The sequence below is a fragment of the Asparagus officinalis genome, chromosome 8 (genome assembly GCF_001876935.1).
Source record: "Asparagus officinalis chromosome 8, Aspof.V1, whole genome shotgun sequence".
NCBI lineage: Eukaryota > Viridiplantae > Streptophyta > Magnoliopsida > Asparagales > Asparagaceae > Asparagus > Asparagus officinalis.
This window is the reverse complement of record NC_033801.1, coordinates 113,575,831-113,590,629: the sequence shown is the minus strand read 5'-3', so window position 1 is coordinate 113,590,629 and position 14,799 is coordinate 113,575,831. Positions and strand designations below refer to the sequence as shown.

At 34.1% G+C, this 14,799-nt stretch overlaps 2 protein-coding genes across 2 annotated transcripts; one reads left to right on the top strand and one right to left on the bottom strand.

Annotated features, from left to right (window-relative positions):
- LOC109821738 lies at window positions 723-1,322 on the top strand. The gene has a single exon (XM_020387901.1). The coding sequence runs from the start codon at window positions 723-725 to the stop codon at window positions 1,320-1,322; it is 600 nt and encodes a 199-aa protein (XP_020243490.1).
- Window positions 9,387-11,518, bottom strand: LOC109822827. The gene is made up of 2 exons (XM_020389083.1): window positions 10,913-11,518; window positions 9,387-9,764 (listed from the first exon to the last, which is right to left on the bottom strand). Exons 1-2 carry the CDS (start codon window positions 11,282-11,284, stop codon window positions 9,726-9,728), a joined length of 411 nt encoding a protein of 136 aa, XP_020244672.1. The 5' UTR covers window positions 11,285-11,518; the 3' UTR covers window positions 9,387-9,725.

Genomic DNA, 14,799 nt, shown 5'->3' with positions numbered 1-14,799 from the left:
TTCAATGTTACAAGAGCATCGAAATCATCTTCATGAATGATATGTTAGTGTTAGTATTTGTTTGTAAAAAAAACAAGATAGTCCCACATTGGAATTTTGAATATTCTTTTAGAGGTTTAAAAGCATTGAATGCTTATTGGGCTTTGAATAATGGATCAAAATGTAGGCTTCTAAACCCGCGTGCGGGTAGCGCGAATAATGCGCAATTTTGACGTGATTATTAGACGCACTTAGCACTTTGCATGCTTGCCGCTGCCGCTTAAATGTTCTATATTTTTTTATATATATAATTATATATTGAATATTTTTTTAATGTTATTTTGAATTTTAAAAATTATGAAAAGACAAGTGACTGTTGAAAAGTGGCTGTTTGCTCCAAGGGGTGTTTTGAAAAGTTATGACTATTGGAAGCACCTTTTAAAACCTATAAATAGTTTATGTTTTCAGATATCTAAAAACAATTCTTTTCTAAATCTTTTCTATCAAAAAACATCTATAATATTACAAACTTGTTTCACAACGAGTTAAGGAAAATTTTAGATTTGCTTACTGGAATTTTCATTTTCTGTTGTATCCTGGGAAGAAAATTTGCATTAACCCGAAGCAACTTTGAATATCAAGCGGAGGAAAATATTTCTTTAAGGAAAGTGTTTCACGCCTCAGAATTTATGTCTCCTTCATTTTTTAAAAATTAACAATCTTAAAGAAATATCTCTGCTACAATGGAGTCGGAATCAATCAATGTGATGAATCAAGACATGGTCAAATTGGACCAATTCGACGGGAACAATTTCTCTCGCTGGAAAGACAAGATGATATTTCTTCTTACAGCATTGAAGATCTCCTACATCCTCAACCCCAACCTACAGCCCATAAAAGATCCAAAACCAAGTGCAGACGGCAAACAACCTACTGAGGAGGAAATAGAAGAAATCAAAAAGCAGAAGGCAAAACGGGAGGAAGATGAAGTGTTGTGTCGCGGTCACATTCTGAACACACTTTCGGACCAATTATATGATCTTTTCACGAGGATAAATTCGGCAAGGGAGATCTGGAACGCACTGGAATTTAAATACAAAGCTGAGGAGGAAGATACAAACAAGTATTTAATTACAAAATATCTAGAATATAAAATGGTTGATGACAAGCCTGTCCTAGAGCAAGTTCATGAATTGGAGGTTCTGGTTAATAAGATTCATGTTCTCAAAATAGTTCTTCCAGAGTCTTTTCAAGTTGCTGCAATTATTGCAAAACTACCATCAACTTGGAAAGATTACTCGAAGAAACTAATGCATAAAACTAAGGATATCTCTTTGGAATAACTTCAAAAGAATCTTAGAATTGAAGAGGAGTCACGCTTACGTGATTCGAAAAATTCTGTCCAAAGTGATTGTAAGGTCCATACTGTGGAAAAGAATGAATCTTCGGTAAAAAATGTGAACCTTCAAGTAAAGAAAAGTGGACAACACTTTAAAAGGAAGAATTTTCAGAAGAAAAAGGGATTCTGTTTTATTTGCGACAAGCTTGGACATTTTGCTAAAGAATGTCATCACAGAAAAAATAATAATGTAAAATCAAAGGCTTCTGCAAATATGATAGAAGAGAATCTGGTCGCTATGATTTCTGAAATCAATATGGCTTCTGTTAACTCTGGATGGTGGCTTGATTCTGGTGCAATAATCCACGTTTGCAAGGACAAATCCTTGTTCAAAGGATTTGAAGAAATTTTGAAAATTACAGAAGTGCAAATGGGGAACAATGCTTGTGTAAAGGTTGCTGGAAAGGGGACTGTTGATATAGATTTTACTTCTAGAAAGAAATTGACTCTTATAAATATTCTGTATGTACCCGAAGTTAGAAAGAACTTAGTTTCTGTTGATCTTCTTTGTAAGAAAGGGTTTCAGGTTGCTTTTGAGTCAAATAATGTTATCCTGTCTAAGAACGGGATGTTTGTGGGAAAGGGCTACTCTTGTGATGGAATGTATCAACTAAGTATTAATAATAAAGTTATATCTTCTGTTTATATTGTTGAGTCTTCATATTTATGGCATGATCGCTTAGCACATTTAAATTTTCGCTATTTGAAAAATATGAGAAAGTTAGACTTCATTAACTTTAATGGTGAATTTGATAAATGTGAAATTTGTGCTAAGTCTAAATTAACAAAGAAATCTTTTCCAAGTGTTTCTCGCAAAGATTCTAAAGTTTTAGATTTAATACATTCTGATATATGTGAATTGAATGGTATGTTAACTAGAGGAGGAAAAAGATACTTTATCACTTTTGTTGATGATTGCAGTAGATATATGTATGTTTATCTTTTAAGAACAAAAGATGAAGCTTTTGATATGTTTAAAAAATACAAAACAGAAGTTGAAAATCAACTTGAAAGGAAAATTAAAGTATTACGTTCTGATAGAGGTGGTGAATATTTTTCTGATAACTTTAATATTTTTTGTGAAGAACATGGCATTATTCATCAATGTACAGCACCTTATACTCCCCAACAGAATGGTTTAGCCGAAAGAAAAAATAGAACTTTACAAGAAATGATAAATTGTATGCTTAATAATGCTAAGTTACCTTTAAATTTATGGGGAGAAGCATTTTTTGAACCTAATTTATGGGGAGAAGCATTGTACACAGCATATTATATTTATAATAGGATTCCCTTTAAAAAGTCAAATATATGCCCTTATAAGTTATGGAAAGGTAGAAAACCTAATCTGTCATATTTTAAAGTGTGAGGGTGTTTGGCTTATTATAGAATTCCTGATCCTAAAAGAACAAAATTTGGACCTAGAGCCTTTAAAAGTGTTTTTGTCGGATATGCTGAAAATAGCAAAGCATATAGACTACTTGATTTATCTTCTAATACTATTGAATCTAGAGATGTTGAATTCTTTAAAAATAATTTTTTTGTAGATTCTGAAAATGTTAAAAATGTCCCTATTCTGCTTAACTCTAATAATATTTCTAGTTCTGATCTTTATGCTAAGGAAAAGAATACATCTAAAGAAACATCAGAGCTAAAAAGAAGTACTAGAGCAAGAAAAGAAAAATCTTTACCTTCAGATTTTATTTCTCCTGAACAAATTATTTTTCTTGTTGAAGGTGATAGGAATAATAATGTTTAAAATAAACATCCTATAAGTTTTAATCCATGTGATGATCCTAAAACCTTTATAGAAGCAATGTCATCTAGAGATGCTTCATTTTGGAAAGAAGCTGTCAATGATGAAATAGATTCTATAATGGGAAATAATACTTGGATTTTAGTAGATTTACCTTAAGGATCAAAGCCAATAGGATGTAAATGGGTTTTTAGAAGAAAATATCATTCTGATGGTTCTGTTCAAGCTTTTAAGGCTAGATTAATAGCCAAAGGGTTTAGACAAAAAGAAGACAAAGATTATTTTGATACATATGCACCTATCGCACGTATAACGTCTATTAGAATTCTTATTGCTTTGGCATCTATACATAAGTAATTTGTGTATCAAATGGATGTCAAGACTGCTTTTTTAAATGGAGATTTAAATGAGGAGGTTTACATGGAACAACCGGAAGGTTTCATTCTTCCAGGAAATGAAAGAAAAGTATGTAAACTAATTAAATCTCTTTATGGTCTTAAACAAGCACCAAAACAATGGCATGAAAAGTTTGATTCTGTTATTCTGTCTTATGGTTTCAAACATAATAGTGCTGATAAGTGTATTTATTCCAAATTCACTGATTAATATGGTGTGCTTGTCTGCTTGTATGTGGATGACATGTTAATATTCGACACTAATATGATTGGTATAACTGCTTGTATGTGGATGACATGTTAATATTCGACACTAATATGATTGGTATAAATGAGACTAAAGAGTATCTATCTTCTATGTTTAAAATGAAAGATTTAGGAGAAGCGGATACTATTTTAGGGATTAAAGTTAGAAAACATAGTGTGGGTTTTTCTTTAAGCCAATCATATTATATTAAAAAAATAGTGAATAAATTTAATCATCTTGGTTTTAAAGAAGTTAACACTCCTTTTGATCCCAGTGCCAAATTAACTACCAATTCTGGTAGAGCTGTAGCACAGTTTGAGTATACTAGTGCAATTGGTTCTTTAATATATGCTATGCATTGTACTAGACCTGATATTGCATTTGTTGTATGCAAATTAAGTAGATACACTAGTAATCCAAGTGTAGAACATTGGAAAAGCATTTCCAGGCTTTTTGGATATTTAAAGAAAACCAAAAATCTGTGTTTGTTCTATAATGATTATCCGACTGTATTAGAGGGATACACCGATGCAAGCTGGATGACTAGTGTTGGAGACAACCAATCCACTCTAGAGTTTTTACACTAGGTGGAGGAGCAGTTTTTTGGGCAAGCAAGAAACAAACATGTATCTCACACTCCACCATGGAATCTGAATTCATTGCTTTAGCAGCAACTGGTAAAGAGGCTGAATGGATTAGGAACTTATTGCTAGATATTAAGTTATGGCCGAGCCCAGTGCCTCCTATCTCTATCTATTGTGATAGTCAAGCCACTTTATCAAGGGCTTATAATTGTACATATAATGGTAAGTCTAGACACATAAGTCTAAGACATGAATATGTGAGACACTTGATACAAGATAGTGTCATAACTATTGTCTATGTCAAGACAAATAAAAATTTGGCTGATCCATTTACAAAACCTCTAGCAAGAGAGGTAGTAAAGATGACATCAAGTGAAATGGGGCTGAAACCTTATATTTAAGATCACCAGGAATGGTAACCCAACCATTTACTAGAACTAAACTGGTTAAATGGTTTAAATGGATAATAACAAGTTTCTGAAAGTGATTGATTGATATTGACGCATTAAACCCTAAAAGATAGTGTCAATATCGTCCATTACGGAATAAGCGGATGAGTTATGCTCTTAATGAAAGTCTAATACATCATTGTTGTGTGTTTAAAGTAATGGAAAACACATTGTAGACGTTTCACCTATATGAACTTAGAAGTGGTGCCGCTTCTTAAAAGAGCTAAAGGTTTGTTCTTTAAAGAGTTCATGAACCAGGAATAAGCACAAGGCCATAACAGTGCTAAAATATTAATTCTCATTGAAATAAGTGATTAGTGTATGTACAATATTCTCCGATTCTATCTCAAAGAGTAATTAGTTTAATGTTAAGGCAACTAATGACTTTGATAGAACTTTGAGGTATTTGTACTAAGTAAAGGTTTAAATCGAAAGATACATCTACATATGTATACTTATCTCATTTTGTTCATATTGCAGATTATTTTTAAATATAATACTATTAAAATGTTTTTTCAAACAAAGTGGGGGATTGTTAGTATTTGTTTGTAAAAAAAATAAGATAGTCCCACATTGGAATTTTGAACATTCTTTTAGAGGTTTAAAATCATTGAATGCTTATTAGGCTTTGAATAATGGATCAAAGTGTAGGCTTCTAAACCCGCGTGCGGGTGGCGCGAATAATGCGCGATTTTGACGTGATTATTAGATGCACTTAGCACGCTGCCGCTGTCGCTTAAATGTTCTATATTATATATATATAATTATATATTGAATATTTTTTAATGTTATTTTGAATTTTAAAAATTATGAAAAGACAAGTGACTGTTGAAAAGTGGTTGTTTGCTCCAATGGGTGTTTTGAAAAGTTATGACCGTTGGAAGCACCTTTTCAAACCTATAAATAGTTTATGTTTTCAGATATCTAAAAACAATTCTTTTCTGAATCTTTTCTATCAAAAAACATCTGCAATATTACAAATTTGTTTCACAACGAATTAAGAAAAATTCCAGATTTGCTTACTGGAATTTTTATTTTCTGTTGTATCCTGGGAAGAAAATTTGTATTAACCCGAAGCAACTTTGAATATCAAGTGGGGGCAAATATTTCTTTAAGGAATGTGTTTCACGCCTCAAAATTTCTATCTCCTTCATTTTTTTTAAAATTAACAGTTAGAATGGATTTTCATCAAAGATGGGTGGCAAGTCGTCATCAAAGTTGGGTGGCTCGCCATGATCATCATAAATGATATCTTTTATTGGATCTTCATAAAAAATCGACGGCGAGACATAATCAAAGAGGGGTAGAGATTCTTCAATTAAAGAGAGAGAACTATCAAGACAAAAGGATAAATTTTCAAAACCACCCTATTTGAACATTTAATACCAAAAAACGACTTGTTTTGAACTTATTTGCAAAAACCGACCTGATTTCAGCCTTGGCGCTGAAACCAGGTCGGTTTTTGTGGAAAAGCTTCCGAAACTTCACTGGAGTTGAACTCCCGTGAAGTTTTATAGTTCAATTTTTTTAAATATAAAACTTCATGGGAGTTGAACTCCCGTGAAGTTTAGCAGATTTACTAAGCTTCACGGGAGTTGAACTCCCATGAAGTTTCAGAATTTTTTTTTCAAAAACTGACTTGGTTTCAGCGTCAGGGCTAAAACTAGGTCGTTTTTTTAAAATAAGTTCAAAACAGGTCTGTTTTGGGATTAAATGTAGAAATAGGTTGGTTTTGAAAATTAGTCTCAAGACAAAAATGATTAAAAAAATTCATTCTTATAAAAAGAATGCTCATTTCCCTTGGTAGGTGAACCTTCATCATGTTGTTGCTTCTGAAATTGTTGGTCTTGTAACTGTAAGGGACTCTCTTGAAGTACATGAATTTGTCTTCTTAATTTATCCACCTTGACACTATGAAGATCGCACTCATGTGCTAGAATTGACGCAACATCATACCATTTTTTGTTGTTGCTTAGCCATGATCACCAAAAGCTTTGATAGCACTTGATATCTGACAGTGTATGTGATGAGATTGATGAATGGATAATCGGATGAGATGTCGATCACTCAAAAGATTTATACATTAAGCGATGGGTAATAGGTTTAGCTGATCAATCTATTGGAAATTGTGGTTATATCTGGAATAAAACAGTAAAAGATGATGTGTTGTAATTTTAAACTTTTCAGTTCACTGCTGTGCGTTTGCGAAACGTTATGCTAAAAACAATATTTGGCCTACTTCGGTGTAATGATCCCAAGGCCAAACTGCTTCCAGGAACAGCAGTACAATACTCTGATGTGCATCAAATCAGTATTGTCAAGATCTCCTCGATCTAAAAGACCTTTCGGTCAAGGCATATATCTCCTTGATCTCAGAACCTTTCACTTCAAAACCTTTCGGTTTCAGGGAAAGTTCGTTCGGGCACAGTTTCTGCAGCAGCAGCACAACAGCAGCAACAACGTCAAGATCTCCTCGATCCGACGTTCGTATTCCAAGTTCTCTAACAAACTACAAGAGCTGCCCAAGGACGCTATTTATAGGCCTCTAAGACCAGCTCAAAAGTCACCCTCAATTAATGTGACTGTTACAATTCGCAATGACAATTATGATTGTAATATCAATGCATTAAATTACTCTAAATACCGTTGTAACTGTTGCATGCAGTAACTCCTGAATACGAGGCAATCAATGGACGTATTACTACGATACGCGAGGGTCACGTGTAAGCAAATCAGACGAACCTCGTCGAACGGGCGAACCTCGTCGAACGGACGAACTTCGATGAACAGGCGAACCTCGTCGAACGAGCGAAACTCGTCAAACAGGCGAACCTCATTTGACGAGGTTCCTCGTTTCTTCGGTGTAATGATCCCAAGGCCAAACTGCTTCCAGGAACAGCAGTACAATACTCTGATGTGCATCAAATCAGTATTGTCAAGATCTCCTCGATCTAAAAGACCTTTCGGTCAAGGCATATATCTCCTTGATCTCAGAACCTTTCACTTCAAAACCTTTCGGTTTCAGGGAAAGTTCGTTCGGGCACAGTTTCTGCAGCAGCAGCACAACAGCAGCAACAACGTCAAGATCTCCTCGATCCGACGTTCGTATTCCAAGTTCTCTAACAAACTACAAGAGCTGCCCAAGGACGCTATTTATAGGCCTCTAAGACCAGCTCAAAAGTCACCCTCAATTAATGTGACTGTTACAATTCGCAATGACAATTATGATTGTAATATCAATGCATTAAATTACTCTAAATACCGTTGTAACTGTTGCATGCAGTAACTCCTGAATACGAGGCAATCAATGGACGTATTACTACGATACGCGAGGGTCACGTGTAAGCAAATCAGACGAACCTCGTCGAACGGGCGAACCTCGTCGAACGGACGAACTTCGATGAACAGGCGAACCTCGTCGAACGAGCGAAACTCGTCAAACAGGCGAACCTCATTTGACGAGGTTCCTCGTTTGACGAGCGAACCTCGTCAAACATGCGAATCTCATTTGACGGGCGAACCTCGTTTGACGAGCGAACCTCGACAAACAGGTGAACCTCATTTGACGAGCGAACCTCGTCAAACAGACGAACCTCGCCTGATCTTGTGAATCAGACGAACCTCGACGAACCTCGTCTAATTTCGAGAACATTAGGGTCATACCCTCGTGCGAATGCGTAGCTCGTCCACATGCTGCAAAGCAGCCTTCGTAGCGACCATAGTGGCGATCATAGTGACAGCCAACGTGGTGCCACCTAGCCCTGATGTCTCCGTGCGAAGTGCAAAGTGCGTCTAACAAAGCGTCACTTAGCGCCTCAGCCCGATTAGTCCTAATCCCCGGCCCACGGCCTACTAGAACTTATAAGGGATTAATTAAAACAAAAAAACAAAACACTTCTCAGCTTACCGTTAGCAAGCTTCGAATAGAGGACCTTTTGAAACACCAAAATATTAACTTTCCACTAGGCTACTAAGCATTTATGAAAAATACTTGTAGTTAATATATATGAATATAGTTTCAAAACTCATTTTGGAAAGCAGTTTTGACCAAAAAATCCAACATAATCTAGAGATACAGGTATCACATTTTTAGATAGATTTGACAAATTATCACTCTAAGGACCCTAGGGGTGGCAAATGGGTCGACCCGACCCGACCCGACCCGTATAAAATTTGACCCGACCCGTATAAGTGTGACCCGACCCGACCCGTTTAATAAATGGGTCAATGTGATCCGACCCAATTATTAAACGGGTTACCCGACCCGACCCATATAACCCGAATAACCCATTTATCTAATAAAAGACATATCCTAACACACATAACTAGTAAAAAATTTTATACATACACAAAAGAACACTTCTTGCAAGCTCTTTAGACAAAAACTCTCTCTACTTACAACATGGATTTATTTCAAAGACATATTCAATATTTAAATGTACTTCAACGAATTGCAAATATCGACAAACAAAAATACATCGATGCAACTCTTTAGACACAAAATAATCTAAACTAAGAACTAGCATCAAAGAATTTAACACAAGTAAATAAAGAGAATATACACAAGTTTACGACAAAATAGTTAGGAACTTGATTGATATTATCATAGTCCATCTCCAAATTTACAAAAAATGTAATTACAATTTACAAAAAATTTAACTGTCTCATCTCCAAATTTACAAAAAATGCAATTATCGGGCAGCGAAACTTGTCATGGATGTTTAAGACCATGGAATTGAATGAAGGTGACAATGACACGGACCAAGACGATGATCGGTTCAGAATTCTGCGCAGCGACGCAGGTGGCCGAGCCTGACTTAACAGTGTTTTGTTGTCACTAGTTTCGCTCACTGATCAGCATTGTGACCCCAAAACGCAGCAGTTTCGCTCACTGATCAGCATCTTTATTGACTATTTCATCTGGTGTAACTGATGCAGAAGATAAGTAGTTCAACCTGCAATCAGAAAATATACAGAAATTTATCTGTCAGATATCTCAACATATACTGTAATCAGCAAGCTAGGGTTACTGAGGAACTTATGCAGGTATTAGGCTTTAGTGCAAATCGCAATCAAGATGAATCAGGGCCAGGGACAACAAATTGCATGAAGGATAACATATAATTGGTAGAAGAAATAATCTTCTCTTCTGATAACTTGATTAACGCTTCCCAAACCTGTGGAAATTTCCTGAACTGAAGGAATATTTACTTCTGATAACCAGAAGATCACCGACAGCCAAGATATCAACAATAACACACTTGATATAAGAACCAAGTCTCTTTTAGTCTTTTATACATCTTTACTCTAGCAAATATGGTCATAAGAAATGGAGCAAAGATGATCCAATTGAAGATTAAAAACACACACACACATTCTCTCTCTCTCTCTAATAGCACTTCTAGTGAGTTGCTAAGCAAAACTGAAGCCTAGTGGCTAAACAAATGCTTTTTTTAGGGGGACTACATTTGCAATGGTAAGGATTTGAATGCTTGAGGAAAAAAAAAGGAGATTTATAAATGAGCATTGGAGCAAATACTATAAATTTTTTAACCAAGCAACATAATAATCTACAATCAGTAAATCTTTTCTACAAAAGGCAATCTTTTAGATGCTACTAAGCCAAGTCAATCCTCCAAAGAACAATGTTTTTATAGTCTCTTTTTACTGTTGAGAAAAGGTGCACAATTAGTGTTCAGAGTCATATTGGTAGCATAACATTTTTATACACCTTTCTTAGTTAAAAGAAAGCAAGAAGCATCTAGTATCCAGAACATCAAGAAAATTATAAATGAACTTATCAAATTACAGCTGCTCAATCTTGTACATAAAGGAGTAGTTGTTACAAAGAACTATACATCAAGAAACTGCATGCATGTAACTATATATCAAGAAACTGAATGCATGTGGTTTTGCGGTCATGACTGTCCAAAAATGTAACACTTAAGAATGTTTTGTAGCATATAGATGCAAAATATGCAAACATATGGCAACAGTCACTAAATAATTCAATAAAAAACATGCACAAAAAAAAATCAAATGAACTGTGGCTGAAATTATCCTAAATGAATGACTGCAAGTCAAAAACTTCGAATATGACTACCTTCTCCTTTAACATTTCAAAGCATCCTGAACACTTGGTAAATCCCTTTTGTGGATTCTTTCTCTCAAGACATTTGAAGTTCCTGCACCGATAATTGTTCCACCACACATTTCTATCATCTGGTAATTGCCAAAGAGATTCATTTATCGGAAGTGGCTTTTGATACACTCTAGATGCTCGATTCAAACATCTCCTTCTAGGCAGTGGATCACACCCACCCAATATTAGCTTTTGGGCTAAATTCCAATCATCCTTGCAATAGGATCCAACATCATAATCCATATACTGCTCAAGCTCCTTCCTCATTAGAACACAAGCATGGCCAATCGTATTGTAAGTCTTATTACTTCCATAAATAACAGAAGCATTCATTTTGAGTTCCTTGGTTCATTCAATAACTTTCATACATGAGAAAACTTATGTCATACTTGATCTAAAATGCCTCGGTTACACACAATTGCAAATATAACTCAAATAGTTACAGCGAATCAAACAAGCCATTTAATCAGCAAAAAATAAACCAAGTTGAAAGGGGGGAAAAGAGAAATTATTGAATATAAGAACGAAAGAAACCTAATTTTGTTGAAGCTTAGAGAGAGAAAGAGAGAACTTGCTCGCTCCTCGCTGCCGCTCGCCTCTCGCCGCCGCTCGCCTCTCGCCGCCGCTCGCCTCTCGCCGCCACACGCAGATGGGAAACTAGGGTTTCGTTTATGAGAGACGAAGAGAGACCCGACTTTTCAATCGCGGTCGGTGTTATAAACTTATACGGGTCGGCTCTTTGTGTTATACGGGTTAGGCAGGTCAACCCTAACTTACCCATCTAATAAATGGGTCAATTCGGGTTGACCCGTTTATGACCCGACCCATATAATTTGACTCATACCTAATATAAACGGGTCGGGTCGGGTCGGGTTGATGGGTCGGGTCAAAAACTGCCACCCCTAAAGGACCCTACCTTAGAGATACAAATAAACACTCACGCTCGATGAAATCCACCAAAAAAATATAGAGCAAGAATAAACACACAAAGCTTAATTTTAATCAAAACACAACTTCCCATTTCCATTAGATTTATACAGGCTTGAAACAACCCGTCAAACATGGGAGATTCATGAATCTCAAAGGCATTTATGATATTGAGAAACTAAAAGAACATAAGAAATTTGAAAGACTTTCAAGTAATCCTGATTCGACCCCCTTGTGGTACTTTCACATGAACTCTTAGCATAGATCTCCGAGTTACACAAGCTTAGGTTTTACAGACTCAAAGATCTATGCATCACTTCAAACAGGATCGATGTCTTACTTTTTGGAACCACTATGAAGAACGGTATTTGAGAAGTACCCATCACCTCTCTCCTTCTTTCAGTCCTCACGTTCTCTCCCTAAACTGAAACCAATAATATCGAGGTCGATTCCCCTCAGCTTGCTCCCTCTATCTTTTCTTCAATTTTGAAGAAAAGGGGCAATTTGGCAAATTGTAGGCTTATTTCAGTACCCACCCCCTTAATACCTAGCTAACTCCCATAATTAACCACGTCAGCCGCTTAATAACGACTAATTACGTTCACGCGATCTCACATGATACCACAAACAATTTGATCAACGAGCAAAGAAAAAAAATACAAAATAATGCTGGAGCAAGGAAAGGACCCACATCTGGCTGTGGGTCTCACCCCCTGTTGTGGCACGCGAGATGGGTTGTGCGACCATCTTGCGTGTCAAATGGCATTTTCGATCAATTTATATTTTTTTGGGGGGTAGGGTGGGGTTGTTTTTTTTTGGTGGGGGTGGGCATGTACTGAGAAAAAAAAGACAGAAGAATCCTAGTGATGGGATTATTGACCGTGGGCCATCTTCTCTTCTTGATTGGAGGATAAACTTGAATAAAATTCGATTTATATATATATATATATATATATATATATATACTAGTTTTTACACACGTGCAATGCTCGTGATTTAATACCATGATTAAGTATTTTTGGCAGTTTGTGCTCACTTTTGTCTTTAAACTCTTACATCCCGATTATTTTTTTATGTTTGTTTAAATGGGATACACTCAATTTAAATTTTCATATTGATATTTGAATTAACAAAAAACAAATATAATTTAAAAATAATTTTAATTTTCATATTATTTTTGACCGATATGAAACTAAGCTTTATTTGAGAAAGTATAGCGTTGCAAAGTAAAAAATATTAAAATAGTATTATACAAGAAAGGTGAATATTTAAAACCAATATGGCAAAATGATTGATTTAAAGTATGTTAAAACGATGCAAAAGAGAATATGAAGTTTATTCCTAATCATTGATAGACTTTATAAAAAAATATAAATTAAAAATTAATGCTAACTCTAGTATACTTTTATATGATAAAAACATACACATAAGAATATAAAAGTACTGGAAATATTCATGAAATTCCCTTCTAAAGATTCCTAATTTCACTCAAAATAATTAGACTATTCTATAAAATATTCAGAAAATATTGTCTTTTATTTCATCTATTTTATTTTTTATTGAGTTAAGATCAATCCTTCTTCAGGTTTATCATTTATCATTTCTCGGACAATTCTAGAGTAGTGTCTTCATCATCTACATCAATTGTGACATCAGGCTAAATTTGTATTTTTCATTCTGTTATCTTTCCTGGGCTCGTTAATTTTTTATCATCTCATTTAACTTCACAAAGAAGTCAAATGTACTTATGACAACACAAACTGCTCAAAATATAGATTTTGATTTTTTTTTCTATTTCAATGAGAATAAATATTAATTTCATATATATAAAATTCTTTGTGTTCCTAATTTATTACTTAAATAAATTAGAACCTATCTCTTTATTTTCCTCTAAAATAAATTCTTCTGATGTGCATCCAATAAGAATTTCTGTTATTTCAATAACATTACCTTTGCTCTATCCCTGTTATTTTCCATAAAGATCTAAACTAAATACCTGCATTATTCATTACCAATTTCTCTTATATTATAATATTAATATTTAATTTGAAGAACACAATATGTAATTTATGAATACTTACTAATTTTTCTTATGTCTTCCATGAAGATTTTTTCTTTGATTAGGATAAAGTTATTAAATTATTTTTTAATGTAACTCATTCAGTGCTTCACTAATAAATATATCTTATGTTAATGCCAATTCAAGTGATTCATTGACGTTTTCTGAATTTTAGATTTATTTCCATCACTTTCCCATTTGCAATGGAAATAGCTCAATTCTTTTAAAGTTATCTCTAAGTATTCTAATAGTTTCTCCATATGTAATTCCTTGTATTCTTTTACCCTATAAATATTATTAACGTCAAAGATTAAAGTTTCTAAATTAAAATCAATTAATACTAAGGTATAATATTATAATCATTTCTATGGATTTAAACATATATCAATTAATGTTACGAATGTATTTTGGCTACCCTAACTTATTACTAAAATCATATGAAATTACTTTAATTTATATAGTGCCGATAATTTTTAATTTATAATATTTTTAAAATTTTTATCCATTAACCGGATGTTTTTAACCAATTCTTATTGTTTTTGTTTACCAGTATCAACTTGGACTATTCTTAGATGATGAAAATGGATAGTAAATCCCTAAATTAGAAATTTTAATATATATATATATATATATATATATATAAAATTTTTATCCATTAACCGGATGTTTTTAATCAATTCTTATTGTTTTTGTTTACCAGTATCAACTTAGACTATTCTTAGATGCTGAAAATGGATAGTAAATCCCTAAATTAGAAATTTTAATATATATATATGAAAAATACCAAACAATTACACTTTTCTTTGCCAAGTTTTAAAATTTTAGCCCATTTTTGTGGTTTTAAACTTTGAGGGTGTGATTT

What these genes read in the sequence shown, in the direction of transcription:
- LOC109822827 (XM_020389083.1), bottom strand. Translation starts at nt 11,284, where the DNA reads ATGAATGCTTCTGTTATTTATGGAAGTAATAAGACTTACAATACGATT. An exon ending in TTGAAATGTTAAAGGAGAAG is followed by an intron (nt 9,765 to 10,912) that starts GTAGTCATATTC and finishes TTCTGATTGCAG; the next exon opens with GTTGAACTACTTATCTTCTG.
- LOC109821738 (XM_020387901.1), top strand. Translation starts at nt 723, where the DNA reads ATGGAGTCGGAATCAATCAATGTGATGAATCAAGACATGGTCAAATTG.